This window comes from Diadema setosum, chromosome 14 (assembly GCF_964275005.1).
Source record: "Diadema setosum chromosome 14, eeDiaSeto1, whole genome shotgun sequence".
NCBI classification, from domain to species: Eukaryota; Metazoa; Echinodermata; class Echinoidea; order Diadematoida; family Diadematidae; genus Diadema; species Diadema setosum.
In genome coordinates this window covers 16948471-16972470 of record NC_092698.1, presented here as the reverse complement: position 1 = coordinate 16972470, position 24000 = coordinate 16948471, and the positions used below count along the sequence as shown (strand labels likewise).

General features: G+C 39.4%; 1 protein-coding gene across 1 annotated transcript in view; it reads right to left on the bottom strand.

The window, feature by feature from the left end:
- Positions 1–1547: 1547 nt before the first annotated feature.
- Positions 1548–24000, bottom strand: part of LOC140238174 (uncharacterized) — a 37977-nt gene continuing 15524 nt past the window's right edge. Inside the window, exons 2-6 of the mRNA XM_072318112.1 lie at positions 9865–9969; positions 9095–9213; positions 3962–4295; positions 3004–3167; positions 1548–2392 (exon numbers count right to left, since the gene is read on the bottom strand). Of these exons, the coding sequence (XP_072174213.1) occupies positions 1548–2392; positions 3004–3167; positions 3962–4295; positions 9095–9213; positions 9865–9969 (1567 nt within the window). The remainder of the gene's footprint in view (positions 2393–3003; positions 3168–3961; positions 4296–9094; positions 9214–9864; positions 9970–24000) is intronic.

The following is a 24000-nucleotide window of genomic DNA, read 5'->3' as shown; positions in this document are numbered from 1 at the left end:
CATCCATTTTTGTACAACTATGAAAAAAAAATAAGAAAAAGAAAATTAGGAGAGAGAAAAAAAGACAACCACGAAATCTATCATAAAAAATGGTATCATGGAACAATCTGTACATATATTATGATTATTTTTACTAATGAATTCCACATGGTGTACGCACTCCTGTCACGATTATTATGGATCAAAGCAAAGAGACAGGAACTGCTATAACTCAGTGAAGGTTGAACATACATATCGAAGTGAAGATGGTCAATGCGATGTGTGACACATAAAAACAATAAAAACGGGAAAAAAAGTTGATTATGAAAAAAAAAAAGACGAGATGTGCAGCCTTCTTTCCGTCATCAATCCATTAAACTATTCTAGACGCTCAAACGTTATCGCCGAAAGAAAACAGCATAGAAATATAATTCTTCGTATTAATTTTTGCATAATATACAATTACAGAGTACAAAAAGATATACATTATATACACACTCATTCAAACACACATGACATGCATTTCGAGTTACTTTAGAGCAAGTCAGATTATAGCAGGCACTTTCGTTATTTTTTTCTAATTCTCTTATGTTGATAACTTGTAGTTTGTTTCCCCTTGAAGTGTTATAATAGCTTTTGCCTCTGATTGGAAACTGCCTCGATTGAAACCTTTCATGATACAAACAAGTTAGCACAAACTTTGTATTAAGATAAAAATGTAATTAGCAAGTCAATGCAGATCAACATAACCTTGATAGGATAATTGCGTAATTATGACGTCGTTTCCAACTTGTTGCCCTCGCAGAAATTCTAAAATCTGTAATTGTTTCAATGGAAATGAGGAGACGATTTATCAAATATAAAGTGTTCTTGACCTTTTCGATATTGGTTTCCACTTTATCACGAATAAGATGATTTTGCCCCGCTCTTCTTGCATTTGCGGAGTTGAAATATCTCCCCTAACTCGGTATTATAAACAGAAAAGAGACAGATGTGAAATTCATTACCGATAAAATTAATATCGATAAATAAGGTATTTTCATTGTGATGCGGATACGATCATTTTTACAGAATGTATTTCTTACACAATGAATAGATGCTCTTCTCTCTTTTTATATATCAAGAGAAGTAGATTAAGTACCACAAAGATGTTGCGTGTTTGGAGTTTACACCTTTCCTCCCATTCATCATACTTCAGCGCATATTGAATGTATACTACTCCGTTATCAGTATTCAGTGGATTGATAGAAACGTCCAGCTCGAATACTGGCACAAAGTAATACTGCCTTTTGTATAACTTTGTATATAACAGAATGCAGCAGTTGGTATTGTCCGTATTGAATCTTCGACTTCTTGTTACACCGGGCATCCTTGTCAAAAGCTTGTCGGTCAGTGCAAAATGCACACATAATAGGCCTAATCAGTTACTTGTGGAAATCCTCGAACCCTGAATCAATGTTGCTGGGCCTTCTACACTATAGTCAGAGCGTTGCAGTTCGTTTCATTCATGGCTTTTTCCAACACCGGGATATGACCGTGGGAAAGACACTGCCCTAGTTCTGCTAACATCAGCTCTCGTTGACGTCTAGAGTCTCGTAATGACCAGACGTAGCCCATTTTGTTCCGGTCACTCCTGATTTCGGCCCCCGTCTCAGCTTATCGTAGTCGTTCTCCTCCGAACCCTCGAGAGATCCGCCTGGACTCTTTGTCTCACAAGCTGGCTTAACGCTACTCGCGTGGTTCAGTTTGCCGTACATGTTATCAGGTTCACCTTCTATACTGTGGCGCAACGAGCTGTAGCCGCTCGAGTTCTCAGACTCGTCGTCCTTGGCGTACCCGGATGACATGCGTCGCCCTCCCCCGGCACAGCTTGTGAACAGCTTAGTGCTTTCTTGGAAGTTGCTCTGCTTCACCAAGGCAAGGACGTTCCCGGTGTTGATAGTTCCTACCCCTCGCAGCGGCCCATCTCTGAGACTGACGCCCACTCGAGAGTTCCACGTGCTCGACTTGGATTTCCCCTGGTTCTTTTGATTTGGATCGGCATAGAGAGGCGATGTGTCGTTCGCGTTGCGCTCTTCTAAGTTGAAGGCATGGTAAGCCCCATGTAGGTTGTCTTCCTCCCCCGGGCTTTTCTTCGGCTTCTTGCTGTTATCGAGCAGTTCTTCTGTGTCGTTGTCGGCTTTGCGAAGCTTGTTGACGACGGCGTACTGCGGAACTGTTCGTACGGACCCTCCGCGCTTAGCGCCCGTTTTCTTGTGCTTTTGCGATCCGTCCAAACTTTGTCCGCTGTTTGAATTTTTAGGCTGAAGCTTGCTCTTACTCTTGACTTCGTCCGCATGGCAAACCTCTGCCTTGGATGTAACTGGACCGAACTCTGACCCAGGAATCTCCGCAATCTCGACGTAGGGGCCGTCTGTTACAGGATTGGATTAAAAAAAAAAAATTTATTAACTCGAATAGTTCTTGGACATAATAAATAAGTTAAAGCGTGAATATCAAGAAGATCTGACAAAGTCTGTTTGTCAACGTCATATTCAGGCTGCATCTATTTCGAATGATAGACTAGACGGATGCACAATGTGCGCGTTTAACATTTACGTAATTTGCTATCTTACTTTCGTTCTCTTGAATAATCACGCAATAGATATCGGGATGATTCCCTTTTCCATAAATATTACTCTGACACTATATAACCATCTGTGTTTATATGCTTTCATCGAATAAAAATGGGGATGGGGGTCATTACCCAGCAAAATTTAATGGATTGTACTATGTAGTGTTATGAGTGTCGCTCAGTTTATAGAAAAAAAAAATCCGCATGAGTCGGCACAGACAACACTGCTTGATATTTTATCGTGTCACGTGTCAACACCAAAATTAGAATCATTCATCTGAACTATGACTTCTTGTTAAAAGAATGTCTCATAGATATAAACACAGGCATGACAGGTGAGAATCTGACTTTCATATTGAATGAAATTGACGTCTGCCCAAAATTGGACAGAAAATTTATGACATGCTAACCTTTTCTCGAAAGTCTCTTGCACTTTTTGGACGCTTTGCAGGGCTTCGTGGTCGGCTTCGACAGCGTTTGCACCGTGGGTCGGACTGTGGAAACCCGCTTCATTTCGAGTTTGGTCGCAGGCTTGGGATGGTTGCCGGAGCGGAATCTCACAGAATCGTGGAACCTGGGTCGAGAGGATTAATATCAAGGTGATCACGGCGATGCCTCCTTGGTGTTACGATGAGAATACAAGTTAAGGTTGCGCTTCGTTATTTTCAAAGATTCATTATTCCGGGGATGAAATGAGGCTCGTTAATCCGAAAATTTAATAAGGTTCGTTATTCCGAAGGTTCATTCATCCGAAAATGAAATAAAGTTCGTAATTCCAAAGGTTCGTTAGTACGCATTTTCTTTGAATTTTCTGAATAACGAACTTTCTGAATAACGAACATTTCCCACAAGTTCTTACAGACAACAACCCGAGTAGAAATACGCCCCCCCCCCCCCTTTTCGGGAGATAAACACGTAGATTAAAGATTACATCGTCTTGGCAATAACACGATATCTTTACAACTAAAGTACGAAAATTTGAATTTTTAAAGGCTGGTGCTTCATCAGGTCTACTTTAATAATGCAATTTGTGCAAACAATAATGCCCAGAGAAGAAAATTGATAAATTTTCCTTCCTTGGTGAATTTCTTAAAGTTGAGTCAAATAATCGGTGTGTAAAGTCTCACTCTTTTAATAATCAAAATTTCCTTATACCGCTATGTAGGTGTGATCCTTCCCAGGAGTGAGAATTCTTGACACAAGAATATGTTGGGTGAAGTATAATAGAGTCATACTTATTTTGCCTATGACTCAATTCAAGCATTGAAATTAGAAGCCCGTATATGTAAGACGTTAAATCTGATCGTGATTGCATAGTGCGAGGCAAGTTAAATTTACTGAACTATAGAAAACCAACGTGATCCCTACCCTGGTTGTATTTTGTTTCGCTTCTTCTTCCTTCTGTTGACCACGATCAGGACAACTGCCACCACGGCAGTGAGAGTGATGACCCCGGCCACTCCCGAGGCGATGAGAGGCAGGACCTTGTCGACGGCTGGACCCTTGTAGTCGGGGTTGACCTCGAAGTATCCCCCTTCCTGGTGAATTTCACCTCCGTCGTGGTGGTCGGCGGAGCCCTTGATACCACCATCTTTGATCGGGTAACCTCCGGCAGATCCGCGAGGTCCGAGACCGCTGAAGGGAGCTCTTCCCGTCTGCGAGCTCAGAGTGGTCGGGTGCTTTGAGAGCGTTCTTAGGGCCACTGCAGTTACGGGCATATGAAAAAAGAAGAAGAAAATTCGGTCACATTGATAAAGGTAAGTAGTAATGAAGGCCAAGAACTTATGTTTATGACTACATTCCAAAGTTGTAAGCAGGCATAATTATGGCCTGTATGTGCCCGCTATTGTTTTCGTATAGCCAAAGTTCATGGTAGGGAAACGTCACTGCAGATCATTTAAGATGATTGACAGCTTCCTTCTGTCTGATTGTCACATCCAGGGATGTATGTAGGACATGCGTTGAAACTGTCATCTTCTGTGCTACGTCCCCTTGTGGATACAGCACAGAAGGAATTCCTGTGACCAGTTGAGCATGTTTCCTCTGGAACGAAAGTTCTGTCGTTATGAATCTACGTATAAAGCAACTCGTTTGCTTGTTTTTTTTTTGGTAGGACATTAACAACATGCTAATGAAAACAATTAGTATACTATAGTCATTTATCTATTATCCATATATCCTGTCTGTCTATTATCTATCCATCTATATCTTTATTTATCTGTCTATGTATTCGTTTACTTATCTAATCATTAAGTTTCCTCATTTTGACAAAATTGTCCCTTTTCCTTCATTTTGCTTTATAGTTCCTTTTCACGACTTGAAGGTCGAGTTGGAAAAAGAATCCTTGTGCTGTAAATTGTGATGAGAATAGCAATGGGCACGTTCCATCTTCAGGAGACCGAGGATACCCCGGAGTAAAAACGTGAGGAGAGCGAGCATGCTGGCAGAAAATTGCACCACAAAATATTTATTTTTTTTTCTCATATATCATAATTTCATCATATCGCTCACAGGCTTACAGCACAGGCGTACGAGCAGAGGGATAAAAATGTTACAGATTTGATGGGAATATAGGACTGAACAAAATTGTTGGCAAGACTCTCTTTTTGTGACATAGGAATTGTCTCACGCTTCCCACGATGTTATATATTTTTTTCTTTTGGTTGATGGATATAAGCCTCTTCCTTTACCCAAAGTAAAATCAAACAAATAAAACAACATCACCAACACAAACCAAAACACATCAGAAACAGAAAAGAGCACATAACTTAAGAGCAAACAGCTGTGATTTAACTTCCCGGCAAGGGAAGAATGAAAGGCAATTATGGTTAATGACTTTATCGCCGCACAAGTAGTCACTTGAATCAGCCTCAACCATGATTGCGGTTGTTTAGAGTCAGACATCAAAATCGGATATCCGGACAACTCATTGGATAGTGGCAACAGATTAACCATATGCGTGTTGTCAGTCTGTCGGTCAAGGTACTGGATTATCGAATCTTCAAGTCTGCGTAAATCAATGTTTTGTCTTCCCCTCCGAATACCACTCATACCTTTCTTTTACTTTCTTTATGTTCTGAGCTTGCCTGTACTACTTTTTGGAATATCACGTCTTTCATCCAAGTCACCCCAGATATACCTATTCATGTCTATATCTGGACTTTTTAACAGAACAAAACAAAAAATATGTAACTCAAATAAAGCTCCAATGAAATGAAACATGGTTCAAATGAGTTTTTGAAAAGATAACAAAAACTAATAATTTATTCCATAACACGGAGAACAATGACAAGATAACTCATGAATAATAACATTATCAATTTTATGTGATTCATTTCAAAGTATGAGAAAAATAAAATAGGGGACCAACTCAAGAGGCTGTGTGTCATGTCACAACTCATCCCCTTTGTGACGTCATTAAGAAACGGAGTGCTAAGATTGCATCCACGATGCCACTCGTATCGTGAGAGAAAAAAAAAAGAAGAAGAAGGAGGAAAAAACACAACGTTTCTCACTCCGCAAATAACGCGGAAAGCCGAGATTTAGCAAATACACGATGAAGGTGGTAATCTACGACAAGAATTCAAAAGCATTTGGAGCGATTTGGGGCGAGCTGCGTTGATGACTCGGCGTTGATTCATGTTTAGGTGGAATCCATACAGGAGTCAGGGAATCAGAGAGGGCCCTCCTCCCCCCCCCCTTCCTCGCGATTGGGATCGGCACCCTACAGCTTAAACTACAGTACAGTTGATGACAATGAAAGACCTGAAGACGTCTCCGTTTGCAGGAAACTGAATCATCGAACCAGAAATCCGACAAACAGCGACCACTTGCAGTGACTTGAGAAGTTAGCTCCATCTCTTCCAAATCACCTTGCTCCACCCTCTCTCTTTTCTCTTTTTTTTTTAATTTCTGTCTGTCTATCCGTGTGACAATCTATCTATGATACAAATGTAAGCGTATATTATTACGTGTGATATGTGTGTGCCTACGTCACGCGCAATAAAAACATTTCAAAACAAGCCCTAAGTCTAGCCGTGCAAGTTGTGCTCCCGCTTTGGCTTGAAATCGTGTCTGCGAGCTTGTGTTGGACATCAATTTACTCAGGGAGGTGGGACTAAGTACGTTGCTACTACATGTATAAAGGGCTTAGTGAATACTATTTTGTCTTGTCCCACGATTGAGGGGACCGCTTTATCTTTCCCATTGCCACGCTAACAGATGTCTTAATGGAGTTGACCGTGACTTTGTTCTAGCGTTAATTGGGGCCCTCCTATAAGAATGCTTCAAGCCTTGATGACCGTGGTAGATCCAGGGGACAGCGTTGACATGTTGATAATATTTCCCCCAAACGAATAAGGGTGCAGGGGGTTGCGGCAGTTGCTATAGGTACCACAGGAACCTCATAAATATGCTCCAGCAAAATGACTTTCACCTGCCCAGTATTACATGTATATGCCAGTCCTGGATAACCACGTTTAGGTTCATGTAAACAAGATGTCGATAAAGACATGCATGAACAGCTAGACCTTGACTGTGCACAGTGTGAAAGGATGGGGTAGTGATCGTCACCAGAGTTCACGCGAACTTTTTCATGTAGGACAGTCGTTACGGTATGGCGGAGGAAGTGACCCGTTTCCGCTGGTCTTATCGTCATTATCCTTGCCTGGGCTTTTTAATTTGTTTTGTTTTGTGTATTTCTGTTCTTCTGTATCACTTTCTTCAAAGTAACCCATCATTGTGCCCGGCTTTGTGGCTAATTAGCGCCGACAGTATTGCGAACCACTATGAGATTTTTAAAGCTTTTTTTTTGGGGGGGGGGCAGCGTGGAATGCATTTTTGGTGAGGTGCTGATCAGTTCACAATTAGGCCTATTATAATAAAGTAGGGGCGTATGAAGGGAAAATGAAGGGGATTGCGGGGAAGTGGGGGGGGGGGGATGGGGCCGGGTGATGTTGCCAGCTAGGGTCACTATATTCTGCACAGCTGGAGTAAGGTCCAATAATATCAGGACAGTTTGCAGATAGCTGCGGCCTCTGAGGCAATTACTGTTTATTCAACGACCCCACTGCATGGCGGGTAAATTTTGGCAGAATTTTCATTATTTGACCTATAAGATGACAAAGATTGTTGTGCTTCACTCTTTCTCTTTCTTTTCTGTACTATTATTTTTTTTTTTTCAATTCTCCTGGTTATATCACAGGAATGATGTTTGTGATTTACTTTCTCTGGTGATGAGGGAAGTGTATATAATTACTTATCACTTGGTTTGATTGTGTGGTGTGTGTTTTTTTTTTTTGTGTGTGTGTCTATGTCCACGAGGAAGTTTGTCATTTTACCATCGTTAGCATTGCTTTGACTTGATTACAGTCACCGCTTCAATTCCTATGACTGCATCGGTCTTTCTAGAATTATTAAGCCAGTGGAAACGGACCCAGGATGTAAGAGGGCGCTGTTACCTGGACTTGATGTATCGCTTTCATCCTATTGACACAAGTTGCATGTATTCGATCATTTTTATGCTTGCGCATCTATCATGTTCAAAACGTTCAAAGGTGAGTATGACAATGTGGTATTATGAAAATGGTCGACATAACACCAATCTGAAAGATCTCGGCATGTGAACGATTGTGAGCAAATTGTGAGCGACTATTGAACCTGCTCAAAAAGAGAGCACACGCAATACGAGTCAGTGATATACTTCGTTAATCAGCAGTTAACTGGTTTTGCATCTTTTCTTTTCATTTCATTTCATTTCATTTCATTTCAACAAGATTCAGCCAATGGCTGTTTTTTTAACATGTCCATGCACGGATGAAAAACACAAAGAAATATACAATACAATAAAAAAAAATGAAAGAAAAAATGATCAATCAGATACTATAAACAAATACACGACATGGTGAGCACTATATCAATATACGATGTAATGATTCAAAAGGAGAACAGAGAAAAAATAGATCATAAAGTCATACGATGAGAAAAAATACAAACTTTTGTTATCAAGACAGTATTGATGGCAAGATAACGACTTATATTTTGTTTAAAACTATCATAAGTGGGTGTCAGTTTAAGATCAGTTCGTAAATCGCTCCATAACTTTGCCCCATGATAGCTCAAACTATTCTTCTTTCAAAGAAGATATAGATATTCGTGATGAAAGTGGCGGTCGTTTTCACGACATCCAATGGCGCCCTCAGCAATCCTTAAACCGCGTTGTGCCTTTAAAACACAAATCTAAACGCCCGAAAACCAACCAACAAAACAGCGAGGTAAAAAAAAATAAACAAACAAACAAACATAAAATGTGAATTCTGTTGCTGTTGTATTTACAAAAATTAGGACCCCATTAAAACGATTTGTCCCATCCAGACAATACTGACCTCAAATCAGACCATAATGAATTATAAACAAATCAAACATTATCAAATAATACAATACAGTGTTCTGCCAATATAATGTCTTCACGAGGGAGATAAAGTATTGAATTCTGATATATACCAGTTGTGGGTGGGGCTTCCAAGCACATGGACCCTTCTTGAACGTAGCCAGGGCAACATCCGGGCCTCACCGCGTACTGCGTGGACACCAGCTCACGGTATGCATTCACGTAAACGATCCTTCAGGTATGAATAAGAAGGAGAAAAAGTAGAAGAAAGAAGAGAAGAAGAAATAGAAGAAGAAGAAGAAGAAGAAGAAGAAGAAGAAGAAGAAGAGAGAAGAAGAAAAGATTAAGAGAGAGGGGGAGAGAAGAGAGGGACAGTGAAAGAGATGGAAAATTAGACTAATGCAAGATAAAACCTTTACATTACATTTCATTTACATTGCTAATGTATGAATGTTTATAGCCATTTTAATACAAGACATGGTCACATTGCGTTGGTAGTGGTAATAGCAGCTAGTTGTGGCAGTAGTCGTAGAAGTAGTGAGTATAATTGTGTTGTAGTGAATGGTTAATTGGTACAGACTGAAGTGGAACCGACTTTGAAGATGTAAAAGTCTAAAGACAATCAAACTATACAAGGCAGATGACATTAGTTTGCAAATGATTCGTTATACGAATGTACGTTCAGTTGGACAAATAGATTAAAAAAAAGTAATAAATGAAACGCAAAGTTAACAAATACATGGGTACATACCAAAGTAAATTACATTTACTAAAATGAGAAAACCCAGGAGAAAAGGGAAAAAATCTATCAACAAAAGAAAAATGGGTTAAGTCAATGTTCTTTTGCAGTAAAATAATACATATCATGAAACTGTACACTTACCTGTATCTACTACACTGGGCTACGCCAAAGACACTGCATTTCGTCATATATCTGAACCTCTTCGTCTGTACGCCACTCATTGGTATCCGTTGAACATTTGTGACACTGTGTAAACAAAGAACAGCAACGCAAAGACGAAAGAGTGAGCATTGGTCGAGCGTTTGTGACACTCTGAAAATAATAACACGGCTATCAAAAGTTAAAAACTTTGTGAACATTTTGTTGAAATATGTATAGAGACTAAACACACACGCGCGCACACATGAAACAAGCAAAGAGATGGAAGATTTCATTGACACGGCCCGGATAGAAGAAGGTGAGTGGTAAAATAATATTTCCTGAGGAATACTCAAGTCAGGCGTTTCCATTACACAGTCTGACACTCCGTCTCATCAAGGTTACACGATCTTAATTTGATTCATCGAGGAAAGAAAAATAGGTATGATCTCTTGTGCGATGACAAATTTAAACATAAACTACTTGAGCATAACTGGACAAACTTCACCATCTCTATAAGCCGATTGGTATATGCACAGAGCATAGTCATTTTTGTACTCATTTGAATGAACGCAGTCATTCTTATTCTGGCACGGAAAACGTATCCGCGGTTACGTGTCTGCGCGTGATCATAAGGGGTCGTAAGCTACAATCATGTATAACGAATTCTTCTGTTAATTGCAAAACATTAACACTGCTTTGGCCAACATTTCCAAAACAATTGGCATGATATCGAATATCAATTTTCCTCATCCAGGAAAGGATTAAAAGGTGTGGAGGGGGTAGAGTTTGGTACATCGAAAATAAGTGGGTAAATGGCGGAGTGACCGGCTATACTTTTCACATCTATGCACTGTTGTGGGGAATGCGAAGCGCCACTTCCCCCCCCCCCCCTTCCACCGGCTAGTGAAATTCTCATCTAATAGTTTGTTGTTAATTGCGTCTCTAGGGCCCAATGATTATGATCCTCATCACCATCGGTGTTACCTCGAAGAGGTCGCACCTGTGCAAGATATCTTTTAAGTTGATAACTCTAGCAGGTGTTTGAGGGACGATGTCAGCTACCTTCTCCTTGATCGTCATCCCGCGGTCACACCGAAATAGTTTTGCGCTGATTAATCTTCATGAGCTGAACTCTCTGATATCTCTTTCTATGGGACATCATTTCAGTTTCCTTTCAATTTTCTACCTGTTTTTTTCTCTTTTTTGTGTGTTACTTAGAGACGTTATTGCAGAGTAGCCTATTATTGTTCCGCAGTTTTTATTCGCACTTCATGTCAACTTTTAATGTGAGATGTGTTTTTATGACAAGCGTGCATGGCTTGCTGTTTTTCAACTCCCATCTGTTGGTGAACATAGAGTCAAGATACTAATTTGATTTCTTTATTCATTTTCATCTTAATATTTTTCTTTTTATCTACTTTTATCAATTCATGATCATTGACATCATTTTCAGTATCATCGTCAATATCAATGTCATCATCTTAATACCACTCTTCTTGTTAATAATACCAGTAGTAGTAGTATATAGTAGTATCATGGTCGTTTTTATTGCGTTGCTGTTGTTGCATGGTATTAGGTTCATTCTGTCGTTATTCATGCTTGTAAGTTTCTTTCTTTTCTGAGCATTAGTTTTCCCCGTATTGAGTTGCACTGACAGTAAACAACTTGCCAAGAAAGTCAAATGGTGTCCCATTTTGCGCATCTGCATGAATTTATGATGCTACAGACTTTACTTTAAGGCCACCACGACCATGAATAAAAATGCATTCCTGACTAAGAACCACGAGTAATTCAAGTGAATTACTATAATGACTACCCCAGTATCGCGATCCTGAACATTCAAGACAGACTTTAGCAACCGCCAGCAATCGCGGAAGTAAATGGAGATGTGGTGAGACAGTGACGAAAGTTGAATGAACTCTTCAAGAAAATGACTTGAGCCATTCTGACGTCATAGACCCGGCAAACTAGTGCTCAAAATGAATACCATTCATGTATGCCTGTATGCATTAAGTGACATAGGACCGTAGCATAAGACTTACTGTAAATATGAGATGATCATAACCGATTACATACATTTACTTGTACTACAAGTCTTGTACTAGTATTTTTCGGAGGGCGCCACCAGGTGATGGAGCAGGTCACAGTGTGGGGAAACTGTAACTCGGGGTACGATTAATTATACGCAAAATTATTGGTGATTGTAAGATTGTTCATTGACATAAAGTCAAGGTTGACCTACTTTTGCAAGAGAAAGAGAAAAGATATTTGATGCGAAGAGAGGAAATTGACAAATGGCAATGAAAGATACCGAATGAAACATCATTTTAAGAATCCCGTTGTTATCATTATTATCAGTGTTATTATTTTTATCGTTATCATATAATTATCATTATCGTCACCATCATTACCATTATTATTATCATGGCAATTATGAGAATATTGATTACAATAATGATATAATATAATAATGATTTTAATATGATAATGAAAACGCTGAGAATATTTACAATCTTATCCTCAATCAAGCTTTTTAAGTTCAAGTTCAAGTTTGTAAAACATTTATTTTCCATCTTTTTCATGTTGTATATCACATACATAAGATTGTACAAGGAAGGCAGAACCTCAAAAAAGCAGAGCTTGTGGTGAGCTGCCTAAAAAATACATTACATCACAAAACTTTTATGGTAGCATAAGATCCCTAAAATTACTAGTGAAACCTGGGGGATATTTTATCTTTTTCTCTCTGTTTTTTTTTTTTCTTTTCCAGAAATCTTTATATCATCACTGAATTATAAGAAGTCTGAATCAAGTAGTTATCCTACACAGGAGAAATCAAGATTGAACAGAACTGCTTAAATTGAATAAGCACAAAACCGGAATAAAAAGAAGAAAATATTCCGATAGAAACTTTAAAAAGCACAAACAAAACAAACAAACAAAGAAACAAACAATTTATATTTTAATCTAGATGTCAATTTTCCATTTGCTAATATTACAAGGACCAGTTATAGATTTAGCGACTCAAAGGTCTAATGATAATTCAGGAACCAACGTAAAAAAGAAAGAAAGAGATGTCCCAATCCTGCCTGTAGCAACAACTAAATCCATAAAACAAAATCATATTATTATATCATTATATTATATTATATTATATTATATTATATTATATCATATTATGAATTTGACGGGCATTGAGAAGAAAACAAACAGGAAGTACGGACGAAGACGAAGAGAGAGAGATATATAGAGTCGTTTATATTTTTAGATTGTTATTGGATTTGTCATGTTTTACGGGAAGTGGGCTCGAAATGTTTTATAAAAAAATCAAGGAGAAGTGAAACGATGTGAACTCTTAAGAGGCTTGAGGTACGGAGAGAAACAGAGATTTTCAGACTCAATACCAGGATGGAGCATTCTATTTGGAGGACTTTCTGTCTGTTTTCCAAGAAAGTAAGTGCACCGAGCTAATTTACGCAGATAATTCTCATGTCGACAAAGACTGAAATCATCAGGGGAAAATGAGAACTGCCGTTCAGGCTCATTTCAGGCTCATGGTCAGAGAAATTATTAATCCATGAGTGAAAGGCGATTAATCCTCCATAAAAAGCGTATAGAAATTAGCATTGACAGCTTACTGTCAGGGGTTACCCCCGCAGGGGTGGAGAAAATGAAACGTTAGTATCATAATCTTCTTACATCTATAGTGCAATGATGTCAGATTTTGCAGGGTTACAACAACAACAAAAACAAATCATGCAAAATGTTATATTCAGTGTAGTATTTCAAAGTAGAAGTAGGTCACTCGTTTCACCCTGCCATCCAAATATAGACAACAAGACTCATGAACAAATGTTTACGGAGTTCGCGCTAATAAACGCATTACGCTAATTGATTCGAGACATGGTCCCTCCCTCGATCTCCCTCTCGATAATTATTGAATGTTGCTCCGCTTGCGGAGCAATACGTTTATGGAAGAGGACTAATTTTTGTCTCTTGCAGAAACGTTGAAATGAGGCGGAAGACACGGCATCCGCAAACGTACGGGGGAGAGAACGTGCCTGTTCAAACCGAATTACTTGCTTTCTATGGTGTTTACTGATTGATGTCGCTTTATCGAATTTCCCGCGCATTAATGGAATCATCGAAAGACTTGAACACAATTGATTGCTATTTCTTTTCTTCCTCATCTTACCCTCAAGACTGATGATTGTGTATCTTCGCGATAAATTGAGAGAGAATGACTGGGGAAGTTTCTTTTTAGAACAGATTCTGCACAGCAAGAGTGCTTCTATACAACGCAAGAAACAAGCATCGAGAACAACACATAATCATAGAACATTAAAGGGCGGTTAGTTAGCTCAGTTGGTAGCGCGTCTGCATCACGATCCAAAGAACACCGGTTCGATTCCTGAGTCCCACTGAGCAATGTTGTGTGTAATCATACTGTCCCCTCTAGTGCTGCAAGAGGCAAAACACTCTGTCCTTCGGATTGAACATAAAATGGAGGTCCCGTGTGGGAGAGAGTCTCAACTCATAAATTTTTTTTTTTCAAATCTAAAAATCCCGCTTCATTCATTCATCGCAAAGAGCAGGGTGTTTAACCTGGTGAAGTGGTATCCAGCCATCTTCTCAGATGGAAATGAAACAAACAAATAAACAAACAAACAGACTCGGAGATAATGTGAAATACCTGACAATGTTGGTCCCCGATACTACAAATACATAAAGGCCACGTCTGTAAAACACATGTTTTGAAACAACCATTTTCGTTAGAGGGATTCTTTAGTTTCAGTTCCAGTGGTCTGCTCTATTTCAAGTCGTTATACGTATTATGGAGGGCGAATACGCAGATATAGGTATACAGCAAGTATAGTCACACAGGAGTTACGGAGCTTTGAAACAAACAAATCAACAAAAAAAGAACTGGAAACCTGCAGGGTTCCATCTTGATAAGGGATCTAAATGCTAGGTAAAACGGCAGATATTGCCCGACTGACTGTTTCGAAAATTTGGATGTGTCCCGGGTAAGTAAAATGCAAAGAATATAATGAACTGAAGTTGTCATATAGGGGGGTTAACTACAAATGTGGCCGGTAACGCGGGGTCTCGAAATACGCGAGATAAAAATCTGTAAATTATAGGAAACGCTCCAATGTCTGCTGATTATAAACTGGAAATGGAAAGGGCACCTGAGCAAAACGTCCTGCATCTATAGCACCGTCCCACTTAACATGTTAACTTGGTTGCAAAGCAACCACTATCACTCTTAGCCAAATGCCTCCCGAGTATTGAAGCAGGAATAGAGTGGTGTTTTCCTGTGAGCATATATATCATAACGACTTACTTGCTTTGTGAATCCGGTCGGCAGGTTTTGCAGGGACTATATACCATCGATGGATACACTAGTATCGGACAAATTGCGCTGACGAAGAAAATAATCTTACTTCTTTGATTATGCATCTAATGGCACTCCGTCTATACCCATATTTTGTTGTTCATCGTGTAAGTTATCGCATTTAAGTATGAGGGACAAAATTGTGGAATTTCAAAGTTCCTCTGAAGTGTGATATCACTGGCAATTGCCAATGAAAATTAGGTAAGCCGATGTTGTCATAGACTTTTCCCATTGACCCATATGAATAGCCCCACTATTTAAATATTTCTCTTCTCTTTCTTTGACATTTGATTACAAAGAAAAAAAAACTTGTGTCCTTGGCACCAATTTGTTTGTGTGTTGGAAAAAGCAAAATCTAACAATGACTCTAAGGGTTAATGCATTAAAGTCTGACAGAATGACTGTGAATACATCGGCATAAGCGTTACGTAATAAGGTGAGGTTTTCCTGCCGGGTGATGGAAGTGTACGGAGAGTGGTATCATCACCTGAGCGAACTCGCACATTTGGTCGCCACCAATATCCGGCGAAAATGTGTGAAACTTGACAATGCCACCCTTCCTTTAAAGTCCAAGTCCAACTTTGGTTCGACTTCTACCATTCTGATCGTCGGATATATATAGGACTGAGACAACTTGGACATGGTGCTGAGTTGTTATTGAATCCAACTCCATCTGGAAACTGGTGACTAATTTTTTTTTTTTCATATCGAATCCACTCGGCCTCCCCATTTTAGTGTCATTAATGTTTCAGGAATAATTTCGATTGGTAATATTGCTTTGATGGGAGAAAACTGTCCTTTCATGCAACTCAATTGGAAAGGAAGGGACGTTAATCTGATGGTAAGACGGCATTTGCGCGCGTCTTATATGCACAACTTTGAATTTCTTTCTTCTGTCAAAGATAATCGTGTCATGGAAAAAATATTACGAGACACATCAACTCTGCGCTTTATGATAACGTCTCATCGGCCGAACGGAAGTCATTCGGAAGTTGTACATGGGTCCCAAGATGACTCGCAATTTTATGATAAGAAACACGATACGCCGACCACCCTACCTACTTCCGAAACTGAGGTCGAGTGAGATGGAATTGATGGCAGGGACAGCGAGGTTAAGCACAGATCACCATCTAGTCAAGATTGGCAAGTGTTGATTAAAGAAGGTGAAAGCAGGAGATGAAGAAGAAAAGGCGTCTACGTCCGCCATTGTAAATTTAAGCATGCATGCACAAGTGTGTTGATAAATGATGTCATTGCTATAATAATTGTAATAATAATGATAAAGAAAATCATAAAAGTAATGAAATAATAGCAATAACAATGATGATGGTGCTGATAATGATAACAACAGCAGGAACAACAATAAACTACAAATAATGATGATGATAATAATGATAATAATACTAATCACCACCATCATCATCATTATTATCATCATGATAATCATCATCATCACCATTATCTTGGGAAAAATGCACACAAAAGTGAATGATTAGTACATGATATCGCTTTCGCATATCACTTGAAGTTTCATTCTGGCCGTGTCACTGCGAAAGGCAGGCAACATTGGCATAATCAGAAGTGTACCCGTTCATGCCATGATTACGTGAATTCGTTAAAAAAAAATCAAACGAACAAACAAAAACAAAATAGCTCTTATGTTGAAGAAAATAAGATGAAAGGGTAGAGAATGTGAAAGTCGGAATGAATGACAAGGCAAACTACTGGCCTTATAATGGCCTAAGTTGATACAAACTCAAGACACCCCACATTATAGTGACCCTTAGGTAGGTTCCAATAGAACACGAGCGTGTTATTTTTGTTCTGGCTGTTATCTTATCTTCTTCCACAAAAGTAAGTTTTGATCTAATAACTTGTTATCGTCATTTCAGATAGGATATAATTATAACAATAATGATATTACTAAGAACAACGTTTCGTGTGCCCTCCTTCTTTTTTTTTCCTGACCGCGACAAATTGGGACGAATTTTCACCCTCTCGTTGAGTTACCGCGGTAACCTCACAAACACTTAGACCCACTTACCCTTGACTTGCAGTAACAGGTGCATGTGTTATAAACACCGGGCATTCTGACCATGATGATGGGATGGGAATGGGGGTTGGGTGAAAGATTGGGAAGGTGTCATACAGAATCTTATCAACAGCTGATGTCAACGTAATGTCACCAAACCTTGAAGAATACGTCATGAAAACAGCTCATTTAAAGGGGATGGCGAGTAACTGATCAGTGGGAATCAGTGGGAATGCTGGGGGATGATTGTTCCAATCCTTGTGGGATTCATTTAAGAGTACATTATATATCTATTGTTGTGTGAAAATTATTTGCTTCAGAATGGTCTTATATTCCAAGTAATGTGCAGTTCAGTGTTTCCAGGTTAGCATGCTTGTACAATGACGGGGCGATCGTTAATGGCCGTTAACCTAGGTTGGAATCGTCTCTAGAATGTCTCAGTTGAAGGAGCTAAGCAACATAAAGATCCATTTATGCCTACATGTCTCTATACATGTACTTGTATTCACACAGAATGTGTCAAAGCCTGTAATATTTTCTAAAAACAGGTATTTTCTTCGTGATTATGCCCGTTACATAATTATGAAAGAAATAATGTGGTTTATGGACATGAGTTATCAACGCACTTTTTCTCCCCATATTAGTCACAATATTTCGACACAAACATCGTGTTCCCATATAATACAACTGTAATAGGGACGTATTATGGTTATATCAGAAAGATTACTTCCATTAAACAGATTTCATTTCCCTTAGTCGTAGTTTTTCAGAGGATCTCACCGATCTGTTCTTCATTTCCTTTATGAAGAATATAAGAGGGGAGATGTGCACATTGTCGTGAAAGGAGAAACACTATTTCTTTTGTCTTCATACACCAGATCTCTGGCTAGGCGAAGAAATTTCATCACCACAGAATGCACTTCTCTTTATTTTGTGTGAAAGTCATATTCAATGAACCATGAAGCATTTTTTTTCTAAGTATGCACGGATTGCTCTTAAAGTAATAGTCCCACTTACAATGAATATTATAAGATATTATAAAATTATATACACAATATGACATGATATTACAAGAGACAATGGTAATAATGTGAAAACGAATTAAATGTTAACAAAAATGGAGGGATTTACAGGGCGCATTTAATTGAAAAGGGCAGTTGAAAGACTGGCAGTTTAATGTGAAATGACCATGTGGATAACATGAAGCAATTTGGTTGAGGGTGTGTGGGGGAAATGCGTGTGAATGTCATTCGCAATATATGCGAGTGAAATGTTGTGGAAACGGTGGAAGGGGTTCGCCGGTGAGGAGCGGAACGGAGCCCGTAATGCTATAGGTCGCGAGGATGTACCTCGAGTCCCATTTTACATGAACATCCGCGAGACTTGAATAATTATTGAAGCCGATGACAGGACAGGAGTAGCATGCAGCAGCAGCTCCTTGCAACAACCCTGCAAGGACGCCGGGCGCACCTGCACGACCTTGCCACTATAGCATCATCGCAGAAGCGATGGGCAAGGGGGACTCAATGTTCTGATGATGTATTTTTCCTCTCAAAACTATCATCGCGCTTGCATCGGCGATGATGATGATGATAAGCATCGCCATTTAAAGACGAAATAGCAACAACAACAAAAAAAAAACGAGGAAAAAATGCAGGCCCTGAATATCTATGTTTTGATCTCAAGAAACATTCCACATCCTGCGAGTTACCTAGCTCGCACATGACATCCATTCTGGAGGTTCGACATCCTCTTTAATGTCTGGTTTAGAAACACGGCTTTCCCCTCTCTGTTCTCGTAAAGGTGTTCTCACTCCCCATGCTCTTCTTTTTAATGCTCCTCTCTTCTTCTTCTTTTCTGTTTCAATTCACGTCACTTTCGAAGATAATGTCCAGATAACAAAATTCCGAAATTTTGCAAATTGTCTGTTTTCCTTACTTCGTCGTCACCATCTTCATCTTTTTTTCTTCACGTTATTTTTAAACCAACCCTTTCTTATCGCGAGAAATCACTCCATCCAGCCCTCAAACACCCCCGAGCTCTAATCCCCCGGGCCCGGGTGGCTAAGGCGTAGAGGAACCCTTAGACTATGGATCAGAGTGCTGCACGACCCTGGAGACGGGTCTTGGAAAGATAGTTTCAAAGCAATTAACTAATTAGCCACAAATCGGTCTGATTATCGAAGTGTACTTCGTGCTTATTTCTTCTCCTTCAACTTCTTCTTCTTCTTCTTCTACTGCTACGACTTTTTCTTCTTCTTCTTCTTCTTCTTCTTCTTCTTCTTCTTCTTCTTCTTCTTCTTCTTCTTCTTACATACACCATTTTCAGATTCTTGTTCTGACCGTAGGGGTGAGGAAGGAGTAGGTTTGACGTTATAAGATCGACGCCATGATATCACCGTGTTGGAGACGAGTTGTGATGCTCGATACCTGAAGCGTTATTGTGCAGCTTGAGTGATCGGGGTCGGGGATCGGGGGGCGGACGAGCCCGATCAGAACGGGGAAGGAAGTGTACACTTCTGCGTGGATTTAACCTGCAGTCGGCTAAAATGGCATCGCGTACTACCCAGCAGAATCCCTGGAATGATGAAAATGCTCACGTGTCAGGATTCTGCGAGAAACTGCACATAATTACTCTTCAAGGTCTGGCAATTTTAGGTTCACCGTAAATCTTTAGGAATACCAGTAATTCTGAACAAGCTTTTTTTTTTTTCTTCTTTTTCAACATATTCAATCCCTCTCTTTCAGCTTTTGTTTGCCTACATGTGTGGAAGGTCATGTAGCTTCACCTACAGAATGGGATACCCTCTACGATGATTTCATATCCGTGGTATGAGTATCACATCCGAAATGAAAATCTGGCAAACTCCTCTTCGTCTATGATGAGGTATACATTAATCAGAAATCGGTGTGGAAAATTATAAACTCGAGGTGAAACATATAAAAGGTTGTCATCAATTAAGGGGTTATCACAAAACATGATCAAATTCCATAAATCAGTGCAGCGTGTCTTATTCGGTTGAATGATATTAATATGTGACGTGCTTATATACTAACATTTTGATAGTTGATATATACATATATATACATCACTTTCTGTTTGGAGATGAAAATAAAAAGGATTAATGAATGTTATCCAGCCTGCATTGCAACCTTAGCCTAATTTTTTTAAGTAATTGTATTAAACTATAGCACACATACTCTGTCGAGACATTGCATTAAGTATTATTTTCGCTTTTTACTTCCTCTGAATCGCTCTGATACTGGTAATAACCCCACCAAAACATTCTACTTTCTTGTACCAGTACTTTTTCGCATACCTTAAACACACATAAGCATGCGATTCACAAGGCCACTTGTGCGAAGTGAAAAAAAAAATTATAGGTCAGTAAAATATAGATGTCTCTCATATTATCAAAGTAAAGTAAAATACCATGCTGGCTTACTGCTCCTTAATTTCGAGTGAAACGGTATCTTATTGATGTAAATCATGTAAAATGTAGATCTATTATCGATGGCTTGTCTGAACATACTAAATCCACCTGTTCGAATATGCAGATCTCAACTTTTAATTATGAATCAAATGAAATTTCAAGAGAGGCAGCAAACATATTTTCATTGTTGTTGTTGTTGTTTTTTTGTATTACATTCAGTACCCAGGCTTTAAGATACTAATAGTAAATGTCAAGTTCCCGTGTGGATTAAAACACAGAAAAGTGCCAATGTTGGGCGCAGACTTTGGCGCTAAAATCGAGCCTGCCCACACACGTGTGACATTGGATCGGAAGAAATGGTGGCATGCCCTGGGGGTTAACTCCGGGGCAGTTATACTTAAACAGAGAGATAAATGCTGCTCGCTGATTAGAAGTTCAGTTCGGATACTTCTTTTTTTTTTATCGCTAACTTTGATCACGCCTGTTAAACTTGACTGTAGCCAATTACACCCTCGGAATAGACATCGCGGTTTATCTAAAATAAACGCGGTGACAAGAGCGGGGGGTAATCCCTCCAAACGAGTGATATAACATGCCACGAACAAGACGTGTAATGTGCCCAGAAACCAACCCCCTGCAAAAAACAGGTGTCCCCGTGCTGTTTCAGTTTGTCATCATCGCACAAATGAATGAATTAATCACCCGTAAGATGCAATTGGGTAGATAGTGCGCAGTTTAATGATGTAGATGCCTTAAAAGAGAGTCATGATCCCGATTATGGCAATAAGGATATATGGAAAAAGAACTATTTTGATAGGAAAGAACATCCTTTTTTCTTGTCTTCTCTTGCAGACGCCGTAATCCCGTGTGCTCTTCTGTTCTCTCAGCAAGCGCACCCCCTGTACTACCAACCATAAGCATTACCCGTGTGGCGCAGACAGAACGATAAGAGAACTGGAGCTACGCTTGCTACGTATCTCTGTCAGTGCGTAATTACACACATCCTCGACTGTAACAGCCCCTCTCTCTGTCCTGCACCCTAGCTTCATTCTACCGGGGAGGGGGAAGGGGAGGGATAAGCGAGGGACGGGTGGGGTGGAAGTAGAGAAGGGTATACCCCGCAGAATGAGCCGGGCCTAAAGCCACAGGAGCCACACTCGACTGTGATACATGGACGATATGGAGCAATTGTTCTTTTGAGAGATTAATTTGGGAGCGCGACGCTAATACAGTACTCTGTGTTGAAACAGGTCAAAATGCGGCTGGCTCAAAAAGCGAGTTAAAAACAGCTGTGCACACTAATCGAATTTGTATGACCTGCAAGAATTTTCACTCAGCACAAGATACTGTGACGGAACACACAATGAAAATCATTAATTTTTTTTTTTTTTTTGGTACATTACAATCTTCTGTAACGGTCTTTAGATGTGTTTGTTTGTTTGTTTGTTTGTTTGTTTGTTTGTTTGTTTGTTTGTTTGTTTGCTATTGGGAGGGAGGGGGAGGGGAGGAGGAAGTTAGGTTCGGTTTAAATTACTTATTGCTGCATAATAGTTTTTCTTGTTTCGTGGCGTTTATCTCCCTTCTTCACCACCTTCCTCCTCCCCCCCCCCCCTCGCGCTCTTATCTTAGTAGGATATGAAGTAACTTCAGAAGAATGCGTCAAACTTCACCAAAGCAGCACAAGCATCTTCCAATAAGACGGATGAGGAGACATGCCTGCTAGATTAGGATGTATGCTATAGGTCACAAGAATACCACTTATTTTTTTTTTCTATAGTTCAGTTCGTTATGATTTCTTTTTCTCAATCATGTTTATAACCTGTAATCATCAAATCTTTGGGCCAATATCTGAACGCGAAATAATGTGGCGTCTGATGTGGGTTTTCACAGTTCTTGTGATGCAAATAATGACCTTCCAAATCTATAACAATCTAGTGAAAATTACGATACCAGCGGACCGCCTTGCAGTGAATGTGATTTGTTAATAACCATGTTCTGAAAAAAAAAATAAAAGCTTCCTCTGATTTTTTTTCACTTCCATTTTGGTGTGAGTCAAATTCGTGTTTCTCTTTGGTGTACAATTAAACAGAGAAACAAAATGAAAATGTGGACCCCCAGGTGAACCCCTTCTAAAAGAGATGCACCCGGTTCCTGCGATGTTGTATTCAGTGCGTCCTTAGCTAAGTTGCACTTTAGTCAAGTAAAACATGCAGGAGATACCCTCAAGGATACACAAAACGGATAAATACAGGATTTAGGCAGGAGACAAGCGGGTGACTCATCGCAGGCCTCTCAAATTCCTATTTCCCGCCATCATTTCTTTTTCTCATTTTATTAAAGATTTATCTACAGGTAGTCTGCTTGGCCACAAATTCGATATTCGTGCTTGCAGCCTCAATGCCAGACCATCCACAACATCACAAGGTAATATTTCATTTTGCATTTTAATCATCATTTTATAGTTATCTCAAGACATTATAATCATATCGGCAACACATCTCTTTGCTATGAGTCGCTGATCTATAGCGTTTTGTTTGTTTCTTTCTTTCTTTGCTTTGTGGGTTCGGTCATGAAGTATTAAGACACATGCAGATCTATACATTTCTTCAGGTTATGCATACAAATAAACAATAAAGATTGGGATCTGGCAGTATATAAGAGGCAGGTATCTTCCCACATTGCGGCATATCGGTGCTAATTTTCATCGTACATTAAATTATTGTGTAACCAATTTTGCAAATTTCCTGTATTTGTATCTTATGTTCTGTATAAAGAAAAATGGAAAAATACAGAAATTGAATTAAATGTAAAGGCTCTCCTGCACCAACGCATGTCCATGTGGAAGACTAGCTAGAAGAAGTATGAAAAGTGAGGAAAACATTTAGGCCTATCACAACAGAGTAATAAGTGGAAGAGTAACAGAAACATTGTTAAGAATCGCGTGTAAAATAAGAAGGTTTTGGGCTGTTGGAGTTTCCTTTAAGATGACAGCACAGGGATATTAGTCAGAATAACTTTTATATGCACGCTAGAGGAGGGGATGATGTGTGCGACTCAAAATGTCTCCGGTCAACCTGCACAGAAATGTTCAATATATTCCATTATATTTTATGTAAATGAAAGGGGTATGGAACGTTGAGATAACCTTCCGTGATGACTTTCAAGGCGATATGTTTGCAGTTGTATACAGGGTTAAAGGGTCGAAGTTTCAACCAACAAGGCCAGGAACAAATCTATAGGCAATTTAGTATGCAGCAATGACGCTTATCTCCA